The sequence below is a fragment of the Schistocerca cancellata genome, chromosome 3, assembly GCF_023864275.1.
Source record: "Schistocerca cancellata isolate TAMUIC-IGC-003103 chromosome 3, iqSchCanc2.1, whole genome shotgun sequence".
Classification (NCBI taxonomy): domain Eukaryota; kingdom Metazoa; phylum Arthropoda; class Insecta; order Orthoptera; family Acrididae; genus Schistocerca; species Schistocerca cancellata.
This window is the reverse complement of record NC_064628.1, coordinates 563,339,174-563,365,934: the sequence shown is the minus strand read 5'-3', so window position 1 is coordinate 563,365,934 and position 26,761 is coordinate 563,339,174. Positions and strand designations below refer to the sequence as shown.

Genomic DNA, 26,761 nt, shown 5'->3' with positions numbered 1-26,761 from the left:
TTTGACCCTACCCGCAACTACAGCAAGCAGTGAACGAAGCATGACTACTCTTAAACGAGTGAAGAATTATTTAAGGAATTCAATGTCCATCATCCGGCTATCGTGTCTGAGCACGTTAGCAATAGAAAAGTCACTACTTGGAGAGCTATTCAGTGATTAGATCTTTGTAGACCGAGTTATAGACTTATTTGTGGAAAGAAAAGACAGGCGCATTGCACTTGTGTACAAGAAAATGTAAGTGCTTCTTCTCTTGCTGCTGGAGTTCTACAAATTTGTCATCATTTCTTGAACAAGTTAGTTATTATTATTTTTATTTGTGGCGGTGGTAGTGGTACTAGTAGTAGTAGTTGTTTTATTTGATGCGTTTTGTTTCATTTGTTTAAATTATTGTTTATTGTACTATTTTGTCTCCCTATAGTGACTGCAGAGTCTCCCCAACCTTTCCAACAACGCTACGCCACTGGTCGTTACATAGAAAGTTCGGAACCTTTTGCACAAGTTTAGTGTAAAAGACCACAACAAAAGCTAAACAAAATCGTCTGTGTGAAAAACCAGCAAAATTCAGTTTTGACGTACAGACATATGGTAGTCTCACGTAGAGAGATTGTAAGATGCTTACTTGTGCAATGGATACTTTTTATGAACCGAAGCAAACACATCATTTGTGCAGCTGTGTTTTACGACATTCTGATTCCTGCAGTTCTTTACTGCAACGGTTTCGCCTGACATATTTTGTCTTCTCAGTAAGGATTTCACTGTTATCACCTCGTTGTACGGCATAAAGTCGAGCTAAAATTCCTACCGCTGAACATCTTATTATCAGTGGACTGTAAATAGCTTATCGATATCTCCTGTCACCTGTTATCGACATGAAACTTTTCACAAAGTTATCACGTAATTAAAATCTGACGATCTATTACTGCAGGAGTGCGAAATGAATGTTATCTTCCGATCTCTCTTCTCCCCCTCTCCCTGCCCAATACATTCCTCACCCAACCATCGTACAGATGTGCCTATCTGCTGTAGAATTACTGACCGATGTTACGGTGTAGATCAGCCGCAGAAGAATGTGCAGCATACAGACAATTCGGCTTTTACTTATTCTGTTGTGTTCCGCAACCTCGGTAAAGGTAAGTACTGCGATACCTACAACCAGTGTTTCATATACGGTGTGTTTTTGTAGCTGTCCAGAGATGCCACTGAACTTACTCTATTTGACGTCAAGATCCGCAAATACTGCAGTCATGTTTCTTTTGCCAGAATCAGTTAATGGACATAATTGTGTGATTAACATGATTGTTTGGTCCGCACACGGCTGAGCATCTCAGCATTTCATCTGACAGGTTTAAATTGCGACCATCCCCATTTTTAGCTATAATTTGTGAAGACTACATCATTAAACCAAATAACTTACCTGGCAGACTGAAAAAGTTTGCGGTAGGAACCACAAACCACCTGCCTTCCAGCTCAGGTTTAACGGTTGCACTGCTTGTAGACCATGAGGCGTTATGCTCAATGCAGCTTGGAGTGGGCAAAAGCAACGCTCTTATTTACCTACGAATAAATGTAAAGGAAGATGGAGCATTAGGCTTGAGCGTCCTGCTATAACAAAGTAATTAGGGACGGATCACAGGGTCGACATGGATAAATATGCGGAAGAAATTCAGTGTGTTTCTTACCAAAGATCCATCCCGAATTTACCTGAATGGATACTACGAAAGCCACAGAAAAATCTTTATTTTTCATGTCTACGCATTTAGTCATCTGCCGCTAGAGAGCTCAGAACTGCAGCGTGTAACATGGCGTAGTATAATGTAACAATGTCGATGCGTGAGAAACAGTGCTGTAATCGAATTTCGAGTTCGGACACTTCGTCCTCACATGAAAACCCTCTCCTTCAGCATGACAATACCGGATCGCACACGAGGATTGCGACATCTGCAACAGTCCGGTTCCTTGGGTTTAGTGTAGTCGATTATCCATAGGGTCCCGACTTGGCCCCATCCGATTTTCATCTGTTTCCAAAACTTAAAGAACACCTTCGAGGACTTCACTTCTGCAGTGATGAAGAGGTACAAGCACAGGTAAGACTGAAGCTTCATCAACAAAATCAAATATTCTGCAATGATGATATCAGTAAAATGGTCTCTCGTTGGCGGAAATGTGTTCGTTGGCATGGTGACTGTTGAGAAACAAATAAATATGTAGCTAAAGGTATAGATATTAAAAACGTTAGTTTTATTTGGAAAGCTTCAGCAGGTTTTACATAATACCGATTGGAGTCCAATGTTGGAGCAGCTGAGGGTGGATCTACTTAGTGGTGAGTTACAATACATACCTAACGTGATAGATGGGTGAGTGAACCCGGCAAATGTCTAATAAATCATGCATACCTGAGTCCTTGAGCGCGATAACGAATTACACCAGAGATGCTATGATGGACTTTTCGCGTACAACTCTTTCGCGAATTGTAAAATTGTTGCTCTTTGGTTTATTTATTCTCTTTGTAACAACACATTTACGGAAAGAGTTACGTGAAATACTTTTAGCAATGCTGTGCTTTGCTTTTCTTTATCATCATTACCTTTTAGCGGAATAAAATGTATATATGAAAGTCTTATTGTTCTGTATCTGGCCTACAGTTCAACGAACGATTTTTCGTAACTGCAACTCATGCTAGGAATCAATATATCTTCCCTACTTCATAGTGATTAAAAGTTGAAATTACTTTGTTATGAACACTGATGTTACAGTTCGTATGATCGTTCAAAAACACAAGTTCGCAGTGGATTTTAATTCTCGTTAAAATGCTATTTCATACCACGACTAGCCCAAGAACATGAGACTCTCATTAAAAAAATACGTTGTCACTATAAAGTTTGCCAGATCAGAACGGAGCACAGCAAGAGTCCTATCAGATTCTGAAGGTACATTAAATTATTTGCACTGTAAATTATATCCTATCAGCAGCCCGCGTCAATCTGCAACACATCATAAAATCTGCTGATCTTCACTGCCAGTCTGGGAGCTAAAAGAAATAATGTTATTTTACTATTATTTTACCGCTTCTTTGCGGTATGCTCGACTATATTGTAAGTCGTTTAAATACGCCGCGGCAGCGGCTCTTCGTTCTCCACGCAGCTCAGCACCACAGATAATATTTATATAACTGAAAAATGTCTCAACAGGATGGGATAATATGCAAGCAAGCTTAACAATAAATAATACAAGTTTCCATTTAAACAACTCTATTAAAACCTTTAAATATCTCAGTGATTACAGACCTTTGTGAATTCACACGTAATGGCGTACATTGCTTAGTCTCGACAAAAGAGTGCTACATTCGCGTTCTCTACGACAACAACAGGAGATCTTACTCGCACAACTTCCAACTTAAGAAGACAAAGACATTAATCTACATCACGCATTATATACTAGTTCCTTTTTTAATCTCTGTTTAACATTTATCTTCTGTGTCGGTTTTATTACTCGCCGACACAGACGTTTTCAAAAATAAATAATAAAAAAAATACATAATTTTATGCAATGACACAATATGATACATCTAATTCTCTAATTACTACATAATATATTGTTTTTGTTTCTCTAGACGTTACAGACTGCGGCTGTTCTTCTTGATCTGGGCGTGGCTCCCGTCTTTTGTTGACTGCAAAATAAATGTAGATGTCTCTAAAATGGTTTAATAATCCATCATACAGACCTTTCGTATAAGAGCATGGCATATCTCGCAGCCGCAAAGATGAATTATTGTCTTGTCTTTTGAAGAAAATCATTAAGATTTGCTAACCTGTACTGCTTGAAGCGCCAACTTGAACGAGAGTGTGAACAGCGTGGCAGATCATCTGAATAAAAACGATGGCAACATGTGTTAACAATATTTCAGGAATGATGGAAACAAATTTTTGTTTTAGTGTGCCAGGGATTACTGGAAGCATTCCCCAAAGTGTAACGGTGTGTTGGTAATGAAACTGAGCCCTACATGTTATTGGCAGATGCGGAGCTCTTCAGAAATAACAGTAGTCTGCATCAATATACTTTTGTCCAGATGAAGTGCTATTGTGAATATTTCCAATGTACTGGAGCGTAACCATTTTGAGAAGACTTTACCTTGCCACCAACAACCAGGTAACTAAAATATTTCAATTGTGAAGTATGCAAGATCATGTAGCATAATTCTATTCAAATACAAACTTAGAGTGCTGTTGTATTCGGTTTGAACGAAATGTTATTGAGCACTTTTGTAGACCATGCTAACTAATGGTGTTCCACCAAGGGCTATAAAATACCAGCGTCAAATGGAAAGACTACGTAATGTATCACGTAGACGAAGGATTGTCTAATACTTACCATAACCCACATGTGTAACAAAATACAGATAAGAGTACGTACGTCTCCACCTCAGGCAGAGATGCATCTGCGAATATATAGACGAACAAACTCTAGTACGCTTGTCCTCCATTGCACATAATTAAGATTCATTCCTTGATAAATTACCTTTACCTAGAAAATTTAATTAGTAAGGCGATAAATATTCTCTGGTGTTTTTAATTTTCGCAAGGATTTTGACTCTATGAATGAAGTCACACGCTTTTGTAAATCAGAACATCACTGAATCATATGGAAGGAAACAAATATTTTCTTATATACACAGGTAACGTAAAAAATTAAAATGTTTTTGAGACTACGAAAAGGTAACGAACTAAGTGTATAAGGGAACCCATTATTCCGTTCATCGTCCACTTATTTAAGTAACAGATACCAATAACATGTCATTATGTACGACAACGAATATTCATTCTGCAGCGGATGGTACTCTGATTTGAAAGTTTCTGGCAGATTAAAACTGCGTACTCGACCAGGACTTGAAATCTGGGACTTTTCCTTTAACAGCGTGTCATGAATCGTGCTTGGATACTCGGAAGAACACATGTCATCGAAAAGCAAAGGTCTCAGACTACAGTGCTAGTCCAGAACGAAGTTTTAGTCTTCCAGGAAGTAAAAATACTACACAGCTGTTTATAGAAGGAAAGAGTGTATTTGAAGTGTAAAGATAGGCACACAGAAGATTTATAAAATGTAGCACCACATTGTATCACCACATGATCCACAGCAAACTGATTAACATATTGCTACAATTGGCGATTCCAAGTACAGAAATTGTCTCATAGTTGAAATTACAAGATTCAGAACAAACAAATATTCTGACGAGTTAAAACCTGTAAACCCGTACAGAATGAACAGCAGTGGAATTTTGGCAATGTCGCAGAAAAGCGTTCAAATGCGAGCAGTCCTGAGGGGATTTTTCACACTGTTGGACCACGAAGGTGTTGATCTGTACGTGCCTGGAAGCAACATGCTGGAACAACAAACGTGCCATTGACCACTAAAAACTCCCATTGAGTCTACACAGTTATGAGCAGTCTTGGAGCACGCTTCGCGACGCCTGGGCCATTTAAGTCTCGACCACGTCATAGTAGGGATGGCGGTTATCGCTGAAACAACCGTTTTTCAGTTATATCTTTTTATTTTATCTCCTGTTTAACCAAACTATTAAAACTGCTCAAAATAACTGTTTATGAAATAAGCGATTTTTAGTTTTTTATAATAAATGAACATAGAAATCGAACAAAGATTGCAAACTTTTGACTACATCCGTTTCAAGATACATAGAATCAAAATATTAAACTAAATACGCAAATAAAAGATAATTTAGAGCTCCACCCTTCGCTGTTTTTCTCTTATAATGATAAGTTGTTGTCTGCTACAAAAAAAAATGTTACTAGTATTCTCATACTGATTATATTATTTTCAAACTGTGCTTGAATCATGTTGTAATCGAGGACCATACTACTATTTCGAAATTACGAAGACACTACTGAAGGGCAAAAACTGAGATTGAATAGCTATTTTTCGTGTTCATTTGTCTGATTCCTTAGGCTACAATCTGAAAAACGCATACTGTGTAAACATAGGCAGCAAATCAGCTGCTATTTTTGTTGCAATCTGTGAATGAATTTTTGTTACGTTTTACATTTTCTCCTTATGTAGTGTCACAAGTTGGTTGTGGCTCCTCCAGTTTTTAACCTTTTAAAGCAAATAGAGCAATGTACTTCATTGGTACCACACTTCGTAAAATTATTTCCAGACTAGGGATTGTGCCGTTCTGTAAAACACCTGATGTCCGAAGACAGCAGCGAGAAACTACCCATACAGACAAGATGGGGACAAATCTTGCACACTACATGCACAAGCGTGCCGTCTTACAGGCCAAGCCACGTGGTAACAGGTATATTATTGTCTCACCAAAGCTGTACCAGTTCTGCTGCTCGCTTCTGTTGACACTTTTATTAAAATAGCATTATCTGCTTTTCCCATTTTCTATAATTACGCAATATTTCGAAGCAATGCAAATTTTACGAATGAAATTCATATGTTCTGTAAAAAATGTGTGTTTAAAAACGATAAAACTTTGCACTGCTGCTACAGTTAATTGATATTTCGTGTACAGGATGGGGCGTATGGGCAGGCGGTGGGCGTTGTGGAATAATAGGGTAATTTTTAGAGAAAGGCCATTTATTGGCTAAAGCATGATGAAAAGGGGCTACATAGGCCTAGGGAGGTGAGGGTGAGCCAGAGCTTTTAATTTGGCGAACATTGTTCGCGAAGCTACCGAAAGTTGTTGTCTGCCAAAACTAAGTCCACAGTGCCGCAGCACCGGGAGAAGAGGGAGATGTTCAATGCTACAGGGAGCGCATCCGACTCGCGGGTGAGCAAGAATACAAGAGAGCGAGCCCGGCGACGGGCGGCCGGGTATGTTCGACGCACCACGCGGCTTCCTCCGCCCTGATTGGTCAGGACCGAGCAAACCGTGCGGGCAGCATGGAACTTTCCAGAGCGTTGCCTGTTAAGCTACGCCTGGGGCGGCGTTACCTCGTCAGCACATGAGAGAGGCGCGTGAACAAGGTGCCCTTTCTCGGTGCTGACTTCCTGTTACTAGACCGTGGGATGAAAGAATTTACAGACAGCTTACACTGTCGGCCGTGGCTTGGCCGCAATGGAAAAATGAAGTTACCGGTTGGAGGCTCGTATATTAAAGTAAAATCTCTTACTGTCTGGCTCGCCCTTTACACTCCTCCCCCTTCCGTGAGAGCGGAGAACGTACGTGAATTCGCTCAATGTAATTATTATTTGAATGTAAACAAATTTATCTTGCAAAAGAAAGTGAACATCACTTGATTAAGAATGGCCCTCACGGAAGACGGCAGGGGTCTTAACTTATGGGTAGGTGTAGAGGCTCTAAAGACCTCCTAAGGGTCGCAAGGGGACTTACATCAACAATATTTGTGTATACAAGAATCATCATAAAACATCATAAAATATCAAAACATCATAAAACATAAAAACGTCATAAAATATCAAAACAAAATTAGAACAAAACATAGCAGTGCGAATTAGATAAACATGTCAAGTGTTCTTGTTGCTAAGTTGAAGCAAAAATGTCTTTTTTTTGTTTTGTTAAAATAAGTTGAAAATGTACAGATACCATCACTGGTGAGTCACTGCGGGGGCGCCTGGCGCGAGGCGGCGTGGGGTGTTGTCCTCAGCTGGCAGCGCGCAGGCTGCCGGCGGGAAGGGGGCGTGGCCGTGGCCGGGTCCGTGCACTGGAACACAGCGCAGGGTAGGGGGGTATGAGGGGAGGTCCACATGTTTCAAAACACAGTTGAAAAGGGAGTTATCACTAAGGGAACACTTCACTACACTACACTAGTTTTTCCACATTAGGTGATATTAGAATTGCACTCTTAAAACTAAGGGAGGACACATGCCTGATAGGTTCTTGCTTTCTCTTTATTGTTGAGTTTAGTTTGTGGCTGTTTACCATTCATTTAAGTGCCAACAGGCGAACGTAAGAAATTTGTCCTTTTTATGTTTTAGCAAGTCATCAATTGACGATAGAAGGTGATCATTTGATTTATTAGATAATGCAGGGAATCATGAATAAGCTCCCAGGTATAAAAACATAATTCAAGGGGCGCGAATGCTGAGTAAGCCGTAGTGGCATGAAAGGTTATAAGTGGTGTTCCAACAGGAACCGTTTGCTGAAGATCTGTGCGGAGGCTACGTCAGAGTGGCAGCTGACTGCAAGGCCTAATCTTTGGCTACGTCAGAAAGGCGCGCGGCAGATAATTTCCAAGGCCAGCGCGGCGTCAGGGCTGCACGCGGCAGCTGAGGGGTCTACGACTGTCAAATGCCGACTGTCAAATGCAACAAAATAGAAGTGGGATTGCACGTGACATCTAGCTAGATGAGTTGTTATAGTGCGTTCTGTTTAAACTTACATTATGCATTAGTAAATTGGTTCATAACAAAGTTCCTATGAAATCCATTTGAGCCCAAATATAATTGTTACATAAACATGGAAATATAAAAATGAGGTACACAAATAGCATATTAAATTTACTGAATATTCCATATCACTAAACAAAGAAAGTTAAGTGCCTCTTAGGGCTGACCCTCTAAGTGTGAGAAAAAGTTCCTCATGCATCAACATTTTTGCCGAACATATCAAGCGAAATTGACAAAGAAAAGCGACACCAGTTTTGTGCAGGTGGGGCGTAGATTGTGTCGTTGGATGTCAACGCTGTTGCTAATGAGGCGAGAAGAACAAAACTCGACGAGAATCTAGAGATTTGCTGAATGGAAAAAGAAAGTGTAAGGAATTGAATTAGAAAAGACTAATTTGAGCGTAATTTCTGAAGGACTTTTCCTTTATGAAGGTATAGTGCACGGCGCATCGTTGACACGACGGTGTCGCCTACTTAAATGTGCAAATGACAATTCTGCGACTCCAAGATAGTTTCTACGTATTTCTTCCAAAAACTCGACATTTCTCACAAAAAAAACTTAGTTGTGCGACCAAATTTATTTACTTTTTTCCAAATGGTTTTTAGACGTCGAGCTAGACCTTTCACATCTTTGGATTTAATTCCAGGGGGCAGTTTGTCAATTTCAAAAGGCGAATTCATAGGGCGGCCATATACTGCTTCATAAGGTGAGTACCCTGTAGCTTCATGGACACGGCTGTTATATGCTGACGTAACATATTGGACATACCTGTCCCAGTCACAGTGATGTTTATCAACATAATAAGACAGCATACGCATAACGGTGCGGTGGACTCGCTCCAGGCGACCGTTCGCTTTTGGGTGGAACGGCGTCGTTCACCACTTTTTTATTCGCAATAACCGACAAACTTCGGTAAACACTGCAGACATGAAATTCGTACCTTGGTCTGTGAGTACCGCTTCAGGGCTTCCGTATAGTAACACCAAATGGGTGACAAAAGCACGCGCTACTGTTTCAGCGGACATACAGGGTGTTTCAAAAATGACCGGTATATTTGAAACGGCAATAAAAACTAAACGAGCAGCGATAGAAATACACCGTTTGTTGCAATATGCTTGGGACAACAGTACATTTTCAGGCAGACAAACTTTCGAAATTACAGTAGTTACAATTTTCAACGACAGATGGCGCTGCGGTCTGGGAAACTCTATAGTACGATATTTTCCACATATCCACCATGCGTAGCAATAATATGGCATAGTCTCTGAATGAAATTACCCGAAACCTTTGACAACGTGTCTGGTGGAATGGCTTCACATGCAGATGAGATGTACTGCTTCAGCTGTTCAATTGTTTCCGGATTCTGGCGGTACACCTGGTCTTTCAAGTGTCCCCACAGAAAGAAGTCACAGGGGTTCATGTCTGGCGAATAGGGAGGCCAATCCACGCCGCCTCCAGTATGTTTCGGATAGCCCAAAGCAATCACACGATCATCGAAATATTCATTCAGGAAATTAAAGAAGTCGGCCGTGCGATGTGGCCGGGCACCATCTTGCATAAACCACGAGGTGTTCGCAGTGTCGTCTAAGGCAGTTTGTACCGCCACAAATTCACGAAGAATGTCCAGATAGCGTGATGCAGTAATCGTTTCGGATCTGAAAAATGGGCCAATGATTCCTTTGGAAGAAATGGCGGCCCAGACCAGTACTTTTTGAGGATGCAGGGACGATGGGACTGCAACATGGGGCTTTTCGGTTCCCCATATGCGCCAGTTCTGTTTATTGACGAAGCCGTCCAGGTAAAAATAAGCTTCGCCAGTAATCCAAATGCTGCCCACATGCATATCGCCGTCATCAATCCTGTGCACTATATCGTTAGCGAATGTCTCTCGTGCAGCAATGGTAGCGGCGCTGAGGGGTTGCCGCGTTTGAATTTTGTATGGATAGAGGTGTAAACTCTGGCGCATGAGACGATACGTGGACGTTGGCGTCATTTGGACCGCAGCTGCAACACGGCGAATGGAAACCCGAGGCCGCTGTTGGATCACCTGCTGCACTAGCTGCGCGTTGCCCTCTGTGGTTGCCGTACGCGGTCGCCCTACCTTTCCAGCACGTTCATCCGTCACGTTCCCAGTCCGTTGAAATTTTTCAAACAGATCCTTTATTGTATCGCTTTTCGGTCCTTTGGTTACATTAAACCTCCGTTGAAAACTTCGTCTTGTTGCAACAACACTGTGTTCTAGGCGATGGAATTCCAACACCAGAAAAATCCTCTGTTGTAAGGAATAAACCATGTTGTCTACAGCACACTTGCACGTTGTGAACAGCACACGCTTACAGCAGAAAGACGACGTACAGAATGGCGCACCCACAGACTGCGTTGTCTTCTATATCTTTCAAATGGCTCTGAGCACTATGGGACTTAACATCTGTGGTCATCAGTCCCCTAGAACTTAGAACTACGTAAACCTAACTAACCTATGGACATCACACACATCCATGCCGGAGGCAGGATTCGAACCTGCGACCGTAGCAGTCTCGCGGTTCTATATCTTTCACATCACTTGCAGCGCCATCTGTTGTTGAAAATTGTAACTACTGTAATTTCGAAAGTTTGTCCGCCTGCAAATGTACTGTTGTCCCAAGCATATTGCAACAAACGGTGTATTTCTATCGCTGCTCGTTTAGTTTTTATTGCCGTTTCAAATATACCGGTCATTTTTGAAACACCCTGTATCTGGTATAGGAATGAGAATCAAGAACCTAGAGAAATGATCTATAAGGGACAGAATATACTGATTATTTTGGGGGCTCACAGGGAAAGGACCGACAATATCTGCTGCTACTACTGCCCAGGGATAAGTGGCTTCTGGTACCTGCTGTAAAGGCACCTTCGTTCTAGGTGGCAATGACCTCTTAACGCAAGGTAGACAATTTTGTATATACTTTTGCACGTCTTTCCGTCTTCCTGACCAGAAATAACGGGCGGCTATTCGGCAATTTGTGGCGCGAAGGCCGTTATGACATGCCTGCAGGCTATCGTGACACTGTGCGATAATCTTGGAACGTAATTCTTTCGGGATTACTGCCTGTTTACCCAAGTGGGTCTTTCGATATAAAATTCCATGTTCAACGGAAAATTCAGGCAAAGCCACATATTTCTGATATTCGACGTCTCTTTGCTGTGCCTCCCTTAATTCATCAATAGAAACATCATTAGCTACGATCACTCTGACTTTTCGGCTTAATGCGTCGGGGTTTTGATGTAACTTGCCCGGTTTGTGTTTCACCTCATACTCAAATTCGTTCAATTTCAAAGCCCAACGAGTTAGCCTACTACTAGGGTCTTTTAAGCTCAACATCCACTGTAACGCGGCGTGATCAGTGATGACAGTGAATTTTCTCCCATACAAATAACATCGGAAATAAGTTACACCAAACATGAGTGCTAGAAGTTCCTTCTCAGTTGTGCTGTAATTTGACTCTGCTTTATTAAGCTGTCGAGACGCATAACCAATTGGTCGCTCTTCGCCATCTATCTCTTGTGACAGGATGGCTCCTACAGCATAATCTGAGGCGTCCACTGACAGTATTAAGGGTTTTTCAAAATCCGGGTACGCTAGTACAGGGGCTCTAGTTAAAACATGTTGAATTTGTTGCATAGCTTTATCACATTCTTTGGTCCAAATAAAACTTACTCCTTTTTTCAATAAATTAGTCAGTGGCTTAGCAACGGTAGCATAATTATTCACAAAACGTCTGTAGTAGTTTGCAAGGCCTAAAAATGACTGTAGTTCCTTGACATTTGTCGGCGTTGGAAATTCCTTTACTGCGGTGGTCGAACGGGGGTCCGGTTTGACACCTTCTCCACTTATTATATGACCTAAATATTGTACTTGTGACTGGGCGAAAGCACACTTTTCTAATTTTACACTCAAATGAGCTCCTTTTAACCTTTGCAAAACATCCCTCAGTCTTTCTGCATGTTCTTTTATCGTTTTAGAAAAAATAATAATGTCATCTAAATACACCAAGCATGTTGTAGGTTTCAACCCACGCAGCAGCAAGTCTGCAAATCTTTGAAAAGTGGCAGGGGCGTTTCTCAGTGCAAATGGCATCCTTACAAATTCATACAATCCTGTAGGTACAACAAAAGCAGTTTTATGGCGGTTCTGGGGTGCAACAGGGATTTTATGGTACCCAGAACGCAAACCAAGGGTGGTAAAATACTTACAGTTGCCCAGTCGGTCCAATGTTTCATCAATGCGCGGTAACGGATATGTGTCTGGTGTCGTTACCCGATTTACTACCCGCATATCGACACATAGGCGATAGGCTTTCTCCCCATTTACTGATTTCTTTGGCACAACGACCACGGGAGACGCCCACGCACTCGAGGAGGGTTGTATGATTCCTGCAGCTAATTGCTGCTGAATCGTATCTTCAACTACAGACTGCAAATGATATGGTATACGGTAAGGTTTTTGTGCAATTGGCCGAGCTTCTCCGGTCGGAATTTCGTGCTGAACCAAATCCGTAGCCGGTAGAAACTGCCTCTCTTCAAATAACCACGAAAATTCCTCTAATACTGGCTGCAACATCCTTCTCTCCTCACTGTTTAAATGACCTAACTTCTCTGCTAACTGACTCCTTATCGTCGACGCGACATATCGCACTTCTCTAACTGAACATTTCTTTCTTCTCCTTCCTTTCTCATCTTTATCTCGCTGCTTCTCAGCTCCTCTTATTTCCTCAAAAATTTCCTGACCATTGGCAACAATAGTACCCTTCGGTATCACAACATCTTCTACACCAAAATTATCTATACTTACTGGTATCGCAAAACCCTTCTGTCTCCTTTCCGGTCGGCAGATACTTCTCTTTGTATGGACTGACTGACGATCTAAAACATCATTGTGGGTGAGCGGGTCAACCAGAATGTCTGTCTTAGGCTGTTCTTGACTTTTGACATCTATCCAGAGAATCTTTCCACTTCCGCCTTTTATCCTCACAGGGTCAGTGGTTTTTATCGCTGGTTTTTATCGCCCACATCTGCGGTTTTATGGGAGACTGTGAACGGCGCCTTTCGCAGCTCCCTCGCGTTTGACGGGGGTGCGCACTGTCAAATCGGTGAATTGCTTCGCCGAACTGCACAGTTCGCGTTCGATAATCCACTATTCCATGATAACGGTGCAGGAAGTCATTCCCTAGTATGATGTCAAATTCACCCTTCTTTAGCCTTACTACTTCCATCCTCTGACTGTATTTACCCTCGTCTATTTGCAGATTCACTACACACGAACCTGCAGGGACATTTACTTCCTCTCCAAGGCCACTGATATGGTACCGGGGCGGCTGTAACACCCTTCGATCATTTTTCTCCACAAACAGTACACTAACTTGAGCACCAGTATCAACTAAAATTCTAACGATTTTGTTCCCGAGTATGCCAACTAGACTAACGTGTTCCACCTGTTTACATTTTTCGGCCCTAACCGGGTGTATTACTTTTGTCGGGGGCGCGGGTGGGTGGCGGAACCTGCCCCCCAAGCGTTTCCCTGATTCGACCCCGCGTTGCGGCTGTGGCAGCGCATCTGATTAGAAAATGGTGACTTTGTGGGGCAAACATTATTAGCATGACCTACTGTCTGGCAAATAGTGCAATACGGCGCGCGACAGCGCATTGCCGTGTGGTTGGGCTTCCCACAACGCTGACAAAAATACTTCTTTTGCTGGGACCGGTACTGGGTCCGGCGGGCGCGGTGCGGCAGCGCAAAAACGCAATACCCCTTCGCGTACCATTGCCAAACGAACAGCTTCAAACAGAGAAGTGGGGGAGGCTGCCTTGACTTCTCCTCCGATGCGGGGGTCAACACCGCGGACAAATGCATCAATTGCACGCGCTTCGGCTTCTGAGCGCAAAATTGTTTTCACTGGCATTTTCACCTAGCTTATAGGTACGACAAGATACTGCTCGTATGCGATCTGCAAAGGCATCAAAATCCTCATTAGGCTTCTGCCTAAGGGTTGATAATTGATCTCTGTAATATGCGGTACCTCTGGTATCGGAATAACGCGTAGTCAATCCGCGGGCCAATACTTCAAATTCGTGCGTGTCACGCAATTCGTCCACCGTTTCTATAAACATTCGGGCTTCCCCTGTCAACTTCAGTCTGGCTACATTGACCAATAGATCATCCGGCCAGGCACACGTGCGACCCACATCACGAATAGTTTCTAAAAACATAGCCACATTTTCGTGGGACTTCCCAGAAAACGTGGGGATGAAATCAGCAGCAGGAAAATTGCTTACAGTCGCCATGTTAGCAGAAATTGTGGCGTTTGTATTAGAGACAGAATTAGTGTTAGTTGCGTCTGTTTGAGCATTTGTTACAGGGGTGGAGCTAGCCTCAGGTATGGAAGTTCGCGCACTAGCTTCCAGCGTCTGTTTCAAGACGCGGTTTTGCTCAAGTAGCTCCTGATTTTGTGCGAATAACTGGCGCATTTGCGCATTTATGGCCTCGAGTGGGGCTTGCGAGGCAGGTGCCTCTGCGAGGGTATCCCGTTCCGTCGCTCGTGTTCCCATCGGCATGTTTACAATTTTATGGGACGCTAGTGACCAGAAAAAAGTAATGATTGTTACAAAAAAAGGACGGCCACAAAGATTCTCAATCCAGCGGCGGAAGATCGTCGAAGCTATAGTTGTAAGCATCGCGGCGACTTACATGGCGATGGAGGCGGTGCGACGCAGTGGTGGCGGCGGACGGCGCTGGCTCGGCCGGCCGGCGATGGCGGCAGGCCCCTGGGGCGTCGGTGACAGCGGCGGGCGGCGGTGGGCGGCGCGGCGGCGGATGACGGCGGCCTTCTTCCTTTACATTCGTTTTTTTACTCAGTTAATAGTAAAAAATAAAAACATATATTGTAACTGAGACTAAAGTACCCACCCATGAAACTGGAGCAGTACAACAGATGACCTATCTTCATGTTTTACAGTAGCAGCCTCACTTCTACTTTACAGGGCAGTAGTTGACGACCAGGGCGGTAACACCGTCATCCGTCCACACCGGGGCGAGCTTCTCTGTCAGTCGCAGTGGACCTCTACAAGAACCTTGGCAGATGTTCGCGTCGCTAGCACTTCTTGCTCACGGACACATAGTGATACCCGGAGCATGGCTGCTGTGTGAAGCAACCAGAGCTAGGCCGGCCGGAGTGGCCGAGCGGTTCTAGGCGCTTCAGTCTGGAACCGCGCGACTGCTACGGTCGCAGGTTCGGATTCTGCCTCGGGCATGGATGTGTGTGTTGTCCTTAGGTTAGTTGGGTTTAAGTAGTTCTAAATTCTGTGGGACTGATGACCTTAGCTGTTCAGCCCCATAGTGCTCAGAGCCATTTGAACCAACCAGAGCTAGCAAAGCACGTCGCATACGCCACACGTCCGGCACACTGCCGCGGTCTTCCGCTGCTGACGGCATAGGCAGCAGACCCAGCGCCTGCAGTAGTTCCATCATTGAGTGCTGGGCCGGCCTAGATTTCGGCTCGTGAGCGGCGTCCTGCAAAGAGTGCCATAGCATTCAGCCTCTCTGCACACTCCCCCACCGCCACACAACGCTGTATGTGCGGTAGAAGGGGGGAGAGGGGGGAACTGCGAACGCACAACATTTAAATGGCAGCACAGTCACACTGCAAATTACTTGGTTTTATATGTGACATTTCTCAACAACACAGATCGCAAACAGATTTTCAGTATTGTTTAATTAGAAGAGATAGTATTCAAATGGCTCTGAGCACTATGGGACTTAACTTTTGAGGTCATCAGTCCCCTAGAACTTAGAACTACTTAAACCTAACTAACCTAAGGACATCACACACAGGCATGCCGGAGGCAGGATTCGAACCTGCGAGCTAGCGGTCGCGCGTCTCCAGGCTATAGAGATAATATTATTTTTATCTGGTATAAACTGACGGTGTATGGACAGACACTGACATTTTCACAGATTTTAGAACTCACGTTGCCATACAATCGTGGCTTTATTTAGTTTCATAACAGAGGAAAAGTCTTTCACGTAGATATATTCCTGTATTGTAGAACTGTTGCAACCTCATTATAGAGGCGAGGAAATTCTACTTGAGGGTAGCAATGCAGACATCCTACAAAGTTTTAACGTAAACGGATTTGTCATTAAAGCGGGAATTACCTTGCAGTTCTGTCAGTTACATCTGCACATGTACTGGGGCTCTTTCAGCTGAAAGGGCAAACTGTCTCGAAAGCCGTTCAAAAACAGGTTAAAGATTGGCAGTGTTCTCAAAAAGGTTAGGAAACGATCCCTGTAATTCTTTCAAGACCACGATGAATTCTTCAAACCTCGCATTTTCTTTATTGGCAGTGAGCTTTGGGGAACTGACCTTGGTTTCTCAGAAAGTTTCCCTTCTATAAAGTGATTTTTTAAAAACATTTCTCCATCAGATCGGAAAGAAGTTGTTTCTCACCTTGCAGTGTCTTACTGTGGACAGAGTGCTATAACTGTCGTACCTGAACACCTTTTTTTGTCGTAAATTCAACAATAGTGAGTTTTAAAGTGAAACATCGTTCCAGGCTTGCTCCTTGTCTTAACCAACCTACTTTGCAGCAAAATGTAAAGTCCCCATAGTTTTTGGTTTTATTCCAACGAGATAATATTGCGTGCGGCTTTAGAAATTTTACTATTTGTAGCACCAATTACTTCTCGTGCTGAATGCCTGCAAAGTCTGTTTCTTGTATAGAGCAGTGAATCCTATCTATCGTTGTAATTTGTTGCTCTTTCATTAGCAGCTAAATCTTTCAATTACTTGTGCATGGTATTGTAATATCGTTTCACAGCAAATGTCCAGTACGTTTCGCTTATGTGACTGCTCAATGTATACTGAGAATACTCGCCTCTCTCATCTGTCATTCCCATTGGTTTTTAAAGGTTTGTGATGATAGATCGCTAGACTACCCCTTTAAGTGCAAACAGCCACGGGACTCGTCAAAGTCCTTCACACCACGAATAAGTAGCTAAGGGAAAACAGCGCGAGACCACGATTCTGTCGAACTGATGATAGTTGTGCTGACCGAAAAATGCAGCACCGCAGTAGTTAACGAAGTGTCGCTCCAGACAAGCCGAGCCATGGCCCGCGCACGGCCCCTACACTTCGCCCGCCGGCCGGGTTGGCCGAGCGGTTCTAGGCGCTACAGTCTGGAACTACGTGACCGCTACGGTCGCAGGTTCGAATCCTGCCTCGGGCATGGATGTGTGTGATGTCCTTAGGTTAGTTAGGTTTAAGTAGTTCTAAGTTCTAGGGGACTGATGACCTCAGATATTAAGTCCCATAGTGCTCAGAGGCACTTGAACCAATTTACACGTCGCCCGCGTGAAGTGTGCCGTGGCCGGCACTCTTGTAGTGCGAAACTCAATAAAGATGATTTACTTTACAGCTTAGCGTTCTCGCTTCCCGAGCACGGGGTCCCGGGTTCGATTCCCGGCGGGGTCAGGGATTTTCACCTGCCTCGAGATGACTGGGTGTTTGTGTTGTCCTCATCATTTCATCATCATCCAGGAAAGTGGCGAAATTGGACTGAGCAAAGATTGGGTAATTGTACGGGCGCTGATAACCACGCAGTTGAGCGCCCCACAAACCAAATATCATCATCATCATCATTACTTTACAGCTGAGTTTTCCTAGCCATCACTGGCTAGCACTACCCACCTCAACACCCCGCCATTCCACCATCTCAACACCGTAGCGGTCCTCTTCATCCCGGGTCACTGCAGTGTGTATATTTGCTAATTTACTATCTCACTAAATTCTGTAAGGACCAAAAATTACCTATCAAGTCTTTCGCTCAAAAGTAAGGAATGTGAGCATAAACAAATCTCATATGTCACACACTGAACAGATAAAGTATCCTAACGTTGGCTTTGCCATATATTCACCATTTAGTTGTAATTAATGTCTATAGTATAAATTTATGGAGACGACCAATGGCTTTGCATTTATAAACATAACATAGAGAGATATTCTGCAGTTCCATTTCAATTTATCAGCAACTGTACTAAAAGGAGTGTCTTAATTTAAGTCATTTATCCTCACTAACTTACCAGAAGAATCAAAATGGGCTTCGTAAGGATGAAACGGCAGAGATTCACTGATAAGTGGAAACCAATATACGGGATAGTGCTTATACTAATTGCAAGCAATCATACATAACATTTCCTGCCGTTAATGTTTTGTATTCTTTACGGCAATTCTAACGTCCTAATGAACGCCTGTAAAGAGTAAGCGGTTGACAAAAGTTGCAGAGCGAAAGACGTAATGACCATGCAGAGGGGAAGACATGTCACGGAGGTTGGAACATTGAGTGTATTACTCTCTTAAGAGACTGTACCGTGCTCTCTACGACTGATGCAATCTCGTTATAGGATTTACTATAGCAAAAGATATTCTACAGGTAAACTGACCGAAATACCAGTAAATAAATAAATAAATAAATAAATAAATAAATAATGGTCAAGACATAAATTTGCAAAATAAAAATCACCGAGGAAGTACTAATTTACACTGTTAATGTTTGTTGTTTTCGGTTTATAATGGCAAGCGCAATACTCAATATTTACAAGCAGTACACGAAAATATAACACTAAGAGCACCTGTTGATTATAGGAGTTTGGCCATTATGGATGTATTTCTCCGTTTTACGAAATGGCAGATCGTATGAGGATCAATAATTCTACCGTGATGCATGTAAACGAGGGCTTAAGAGACCCGGAACACATTCACAGTGAGTTGACTGATGATAACAGATCAGTACTGCAACAATATACGTATTTCAGTCTGTCCATGCATTTCCTTGGCGGCTGTTGCACTATGAGCTGTAAGCGTGTACGCTGTTGCACTGGTAAACTTGATAATATGCTCGAATTATAACAGGCTCGTTAGCAAAGACAGCTGACTTTCTCTTCAGTTTAGGTTTCGTTGATGGCTGACAACGAAACAGACGCCAAGAATTAGACATTGCCTCTCATAATGCATGACCCAGCATCAGAATGGTTATACGGAGCGACATTAAATTCCGTGTGAGATGCCGTTGACTCTTAACTGCGAATTCTGTCGATAGCGACTGCTGCGTCGTGGAAGTTCAAGATTACGAATGGAATCATTCAATGCATTTACGGTGCTGTAATCCATCAGCAGGTATGAAACTATGTAGCAGATTAAAACTGTTGCTGGGCTGGGACTCGAACGCGAGCTCTCTGTCTTTCCCGGCGAAGTGCCCTACTGCTAGCTATCCCTCTCCTGTTCTATTAGCAAACCACTAGCGAGGAAAAAATGGCTGTATGCTTCTGTATGAGCGCTTCTGTTCCTTATACTCTCTTTGAGGTCGTACTACGCGAAATGTACGATTATGGCAGTGGAATCGTTCTGCAATCTGCCGATCCTCTAAACATTAGCTATATTTCACGAAAAGAACGTCATCCTCTCTCCAGGAGTTACCATTTGGGGTTAGAAAAACGTTTCCGTGATACCCGCATTTTGATCTAACATACTGGTAGCGAATTGCTTTGCATCATCGTAGATTATAAACCACAAAGACTTAACTGCAGTGGTTTGTAATAATACGTCACACTAGTTTAGCAATACGTCATTCTAGTCTCCTGCAAATTCCACTGACAGTAGTGTGTTTCGGAATCATACTAAGGTTAAACTGTTATATTGTGATGCAATCTCGTTACAATATTTACTATAGCAGAAAACATCCTACAAGTAAACTGGCAGGGAAGTACCAATAAATAAATAAATAAATGAACAATATATCAATTTGCTGAACACAAATCACCAAATAAGTACTACATTACGCTTTTAATGTTCGCGATTTTCGGTTTAGAATAGCAGGCAAAATAGGCGATATATAAACAAGTACATAACAAAATATAACACTCATGGTTTAACAGTGATACTTAAATAACGGAGAAAAGAAATTTGGAAAGTGCTGCTAAATAATGATACACAGTTAAACAACCGAACTAATACCCTGACCAAAGAAAAAAAAATCGCAACACCAAGAAGGTATTGCGTTACATAAATGAAGCTGGTAGCCATGTTCCTACATCTGAAAGATGATGTCAGTCCGCACCAGTGTGAGGATGGAAATCGGGTTTGCTTTAAATACACGCTGTAACGTTCGTGGGTGTTAGTTACGTTTGAGAGTGGACGAGATGAGTCGGTTGGTCAAGAAAATCTTTAAGGGACAAAAACCCCTTTACCAACATCTCACTGAGTTTGAACGAGGTCGTGCAATAGGGCTGCGAGAAGCTGAGTGTGCCTTCTGCGATAGTACAGGGAGACGTGGCAGGAATGTAGCCATTGTAAATAATTACTGGCAGCGATGGTCATGAAAATGCACGGTCGCAAGAAGACCGGGCTCCGGATGGCCATGTGGCACTACCAAGAGAGAAGGCCACCACAGTGACATAACGAACTGTTACAAATCGGTTATTTCAAAGACACTTCCGAGCCAGACGCCTCTTAGTGTGCATTTCACTGCCCATAAACCACCACGATTTGCGATTTCAGTGGTGTCAAGCGAGAGCTCATTGGAGGTGATGGTGGCTGTCTGTTGTGTTTTCTGATGAAAGCTGGTTCTGCCTTTGTGCCAGCGATAGCCATGTGTCGGTTAGGAGGAGGCCGCTTGAGGACCTACAACAAATCTGTGTGCTACAGACACTCGACCTACACCTGGAGTTATGGTCTGGGGAGCGATTTCGTATGACAGCAAGAACACTGTCGTAGTTATACCATGAACCCTGACTGCAAAACCGTACGTCAGTCTGGCAGTTAGGCCTGTTGTGCTGCCATTCATGAACATCATCCCCTGGGAGGTTTTACAGCTGGATAACGCTCGCCCACATACCGCTGTTGTAACCCAAGATGCTCTACAGAGTGTCGACATGTTGCCTTGGCCTGCTCGATCACATTTGTCTCCAATCGCGCACGTATGTGACATCATTGGGCGACAACTCCAGCGTCATCCAAGACCAGGATTAACCGTCCTTGTATTTACCGACCAAGTGCAACAGACATGGTACTCCAACCTACAAACTGACATCCGCCACCCGTACAACATAAGGTACGTACGTGTGCATGCTTGCATTCAACGTTCTGGCTGTTACACCGATCACTAATGTACCAGCACTTCTATTTTCGAGTGGCTTATCTAGTGCTTATATTAACCTGTGATCTGGCAATGTTGTATCACTTAAATGTGTTACCTAGACAAATGTATTCCCAAAATTTCATTAATCTACATTGATTTTTTTTGTTGAGGTTGCTGTATTTTTCCGCCAGTGTAATGGCCACTAGAGTAAATGTGGTGGTCAACAAACTAATCACATTTCTCCTACTGAAATGTTAAAAATTAGGCGTTTTGTTTACAAGTAAATATTTATCTAGATACTGCGGAGAATTGGTCATCAACCAAACGGTTTTCATATTTAAAATGTAAACAGATTCGAGTTTTTGTATTTCGAATTTTTGTGACGTTCGCTTACTCAAATATAACAACGCTCCGACAGGGTGACGAGGTGCTGGTGGCCGTGCAGGAGGGCGTACTGAGAGGCAGCACAGCCACGAGCGCCTACAACACGACGTACTCCGCCTTCCTGGGCATTCCGTACGCCGAGCCGCCGGTCGGCGACCTACGTTTCGAGGTGAGTGGACAGAGGGACACCACATGTACCATTATTATTATTATTATTATTATTATTATTGACATGAAATGAGCGTTTGGCGTCATTGGCCGGGAGGCCCCTTGCGGGGCAGGTCCGGCCGCCTTGGTGCAGGTCTTATTACATTAGACGCCACATTGGGCGTGGGCGACCTGCGCGCTAGATGGGGATGAAATGATGATAAAGACAATACAACACCCAGTCCCTGAGCGGAGAAAATCTCCGACCCAGCCGGGAACCGAACCCGGGCCCGTAGGACGGCAATCCGTCACGCTGACCACTCAGCTATCGGGGTGGACATTATTATTGTTATTATAGTTATTATTACTATTTAAAGCTCGCTTCCAGTGAGATTACTTTCTCTCGGATCGTTTCACGGAGACCTGCGAATGATCTATGAACGAGTTACAGAAAATTGATTGATGGTCAAATAAATGTAACATTTTATGAATGTTTGCTGGCTGAGCGAACGTATGCCAGACGAGTGAAATGAATCCTATTTACAAGAAAGGCGATAAAACACAATGTCAAAATTTCCGAGGAATAAGTGTACAAAATTCCTACTGTAAACTGTATGCTAAATTATGAACAAGAGATTGATACCAATAGCAGAAGCGCAACTATTAGAGGTAGAACATGGTTTTAGAAAAGGTAGATCATGTTCTGACTGTCTTTTCATTCCGGCGCAAGTAATCGAGAAAAGACGGGGAATTTATATTGTCAAGTTACTACGAATTTATCGACTATGAAAAGGCGTTTGACAAAGTAAAGCGGAAAATGCTACGGGAATCACTTAAGGCGTTGGGAGTTCCAGCACAACCATTATACGAGGGCAGTTCAATAAGTAATGCAACACTTTTTTTTTCTGAAACAGGGGTTGTTTTATTCAGCATTGAAATACACCAGGTTATTCCCCAATCTTTTAGCTACACAACACTATTTTTCAACGTAATCTCCATTCAATGCTACGGCCTTACGCCACCTTGAAATGAGGGCCTGTATGCCTGCACGGTACCATTCCACTGGTCGATGTCGGAGCCAACGTCGTACTGCATCAATAACTTCTTAATCATCCGCGTAGTGCCTCCCACGGATTGCGTCCTTCATTGGGCCAAACATATGGAAATCCGACGGTGCGAGATCGGGGCTGTAGCGTGCATGTGGAAGAACAGTCCACTGAAGTTTTGTGAGCTCCTCTCGGGTGCGAAGACTTGTTTGAGGTCTTGCGTTGTCATGAAGAAGGAGAAGTTCGTTCAGATTTTTGTGCCTACGAACACGCTGAAGTCGTTTCTTCAATTTCTGAAGAGTAGCACAATACACTTCAGAGTTGATAGTTTGACCATGGGGAAGGACATCGAACAGAATAACCCCTTCAGCGTCCCAGAAGACTGTAACCTTGACTTTACCGGCTGAGGGTATGGCTTTAAACTTTTTCTTGGTAGGGGAGTGGGTGTGGCGCCACTCCATTGATTGCCGTTTTGTTTCAGGTTCGAAGTGATGAACCCATGTTTCATCGCCTGTAACAATCTTTGACAAGAAATTGTCACTCTCAGCCACATGACGAGCAAGCAATTCCGCACAGATGGTTCTCCTTTGCTCTTTATGGTGTTCGGTTAGACAACGAGGGACCCAGCGGGAACAAACCTTTGAATATCCCAACTGGTGAACAATTGTGACAGCACTACCAACAGAGATGTCAAGTTGAGCACTGAGTTGTTTGATGGTGATCCGTCGATCATCTCGAACGAGTGTGTTCGCACGCTCCGCCATTGCAGGAGTCACAGGCTGTGCACGGCCGGCCCGCACGCGGGAGATCAGACAGTCTTGCTTGACCTTGCGGCGATGATGACACACGCTTTGCCCAACGACTCACCGTGCTTTTGTCCACTGCCAGATCACCGTAGACATTCTGCAAGCGCCTATGAATATCTGAGATGCCCTGGTTTTCCGCCAAAAGAAACTCGATCACTGCCCGTTGTTTGCAACGCACATCCGTTACAGACCCCATTTTAACAGCTCCGTACAGCGCTGCCACCTGTCGGAAGTCAATGAAACTATACGAGACGAAGCGGGAATGTTTGAAAATATTCCACAAGAAATTTCCGGTATTTTCAACCAAAATTGGCCGAGAAAAAAATGTGTTGCATTACTTATTGAACTGCCCTCGTATATATATAATAATAAAAGGATCCGTCCTCTGAGGAACGGGACAGAATCTGCCGATATGAATCAAGGGGTCAGACAAGGCTGCAAACGATCCCTCCGCCCTTTAATGTTTACATTGACGATATAGTTTGTAAATTACTGATTTTGTTAAATGACGCATTAAGAAGTGCTAATTTTAATTTTATGACGATACTGTTTGCTGATGAGCAGATTATGATAGAAGAATCTGGAGAAAAATGTAAAATTTCAGTACACAAACTGAGTCAAACTGCCGCCAAATACGGAATGACAATGTTGACAGATAAAACAAAAGTGATGGCCTTTCTAGGATTGGTGCCCGTAAGAGCCAAAATTATTGTAGATGGACAAATAATTGAACAAGTTAGAGAATTTAAATATTCGGGATGTGATTTTAAATGTCCCAATCCAGATAATGTATAGCTCAAACTAGCCAGATTCAGACATTTCTGTGGAACTGTACAGCATACATTAAATCATAACGTACGGAAAGAAACATTAATTATACTCTACAAAGTAACTGTGTTACCTAAGCTGCTGTATGGTAGCGAATATTGGACTCTAACATCTGATTAGTTACAGCAAATCGAATCATCAGAGATAAAATTCCTCCGCTTTTCAGCGGGATATTCATTGCTTGACCACGATATTAAAGAAGAACTAAAAGTTGAACCTGTTGCAAATATCATTGAAAAATACCGAATGAACTGAAAAGACCATGTTCAGCGTGAGTCTAATGATACAATAACTAAAGCGGCAACCCACTATAACACAACCGGCAAGAGGAATGTTGGGTGTCCATTAAAGAGATAGTGTGAACAGTTCTGAGGCAGAAGAGCCAAAAGGCCATATTGTTGAAGACGATGATGGTAAATGTTACATTTCAAACTAGATGTATTGCTGTAAACTTACTTTTTGGTGGCGAGCAGCATGAATTTGTCGTAAGTATTAATATCAGTGAACTATTTAACTTCCTAGGAAGCCATATTAAGGTAGGTGGTCTGACAAGATTCGTGATTAAGGAATGGCTGACTGATCATATCACAGGAAAGTAGAAGTCTCCAGTAAACATCCGAATTTATGATTTCCTCCTTTTATTACCACTGCATTATCGACAGGATGAAAAAATTTAAAAGAGCACATAGTTCGGTTAGCAACACTGTGTAACCGTTACCAGCAGCTGATCTTGTGAACCTCCACAGGTCTCGCAAGTCGTGAGAGTCAAGTGAGTTAATATGTGCCAGTTGGTTATGTGAGATCAGCCCAGTGAGATGGGTCAACGTGGAGAAAGACAGAATGACGTAAAGTAGCTGTCGGGTATGCACTTCTCTCTGAACACCCCAGGTATAAAGTTGATAGATTTTTTGTTGTTTCAACGGGTCTACAAGAAATAATGTGTCATCTGCAGCCATGTAATAGGTCGTCAAAAGATCCTGACCGAAAGGTGCCGGCGACGAATGTTACAACTTGACAACAACAGTGAATTTCGAACCGACAGGAAATCTTGCTGTCAGCGAATGCAGGTACATGTCAACCAATTTCCGAGAGAACGTTGCAAAGGAAACTGAAAGTAATGGACATTTGGAGTCCGGTATAAGGCATAAGACAACTGTTCACGGAGACTCATAACTTAAATTGATCGAAATTTTATGCAGATATTGAATTTCCCTATATTTCAGGATTTTCATACTAAATAAAAGGAATCACGATACCTCATACTGTATTTCAGTGCGGCGTTTGCAAGTTAAATAACAGGAATCACAATGTCTTAAAATGCTCTTGAGTGCAACATTTGAAAATTACGTTGTTAGGAGCGACAGCCACAAGAATGTAAATGGAATTTGTAAACAAAAGTGCTTTTGGATTATGGCTCTCGATATATAATTTACAAGTTGCTGTTATAAATGAAATGGAAATAATAATTTGTCCTTTATCAGTACGAGTTTCTCAGGATTGTACCAGGACTTCCAGCGGTGTTTCTATAAGATAAAAGAAAATGACAGCCTGACTTGGGCGAGAAGGTTTTTAAGCATTTTTGAGCTAATCGTGGCGAAACTGAAGGCGTCCCATGTATGCTAGCAGCGTCTGATGGCAACACCAAGGTGGGACCACTGTTGTTCACACGATTCTCTCAGCAAGAATTACAGGCGTTAAAGGTATCTTCCTAATAAGGTTTTCTTCCCTTGGCAATATGTCACACAGTTGACATCGGCGACCCACATCCTGTGTCCAGTTGATACTTCTGTTCCTGGATTTGATAATGTCTCCTTTCCGGCAGTTTGATAATGTGATTCTGTACCACTTCAGCAATACTCAACAGCAAAGACCGTTCTCTGCGTGCCAAGGATTTTTGTTCTATGCTTGTCTTACACTGGAGACGGAGAGTGGGGGGCGGGGGGTCCATTGCGTATTTGTGACATGACATCCGGAGGCGAAAACATTACATTTCTCCTGACTTAAATGACGCAGTTT

At 42.9% G+C, this 26,761-nt stretch overlaps 1 protein-coding gene across 1 annotated transcript in view; it reads left to right on the top strand.

The window, feature by feature from the left end:
* Nucleotides 1-991: 991 nt before the first annotated feature.
* The window catches only part of LOC126175418 (acetylcholinesterase-like), a 131,840-nt gene continuing 106,070 nt past the window's right edge, over nucleotides 992-26,761 (top strand). Inside the window, exons 1-2 of the mRNA XM_049922217.1 lie at nucleotides 992-1,130; nucleotides 21,953-22,087. Coding sequence (XP_049778174.1) covers nucleotides 1,068-1,130; nucleotides 21,953-22,087 — 198 coding nt within the window. The 5' untranslated portion in view covers nucleotides 992-1,067. The remainder of the gene's footprint in view (nucleotides 1,131-21,952; nucleotides 22,088-26,761) is intronic.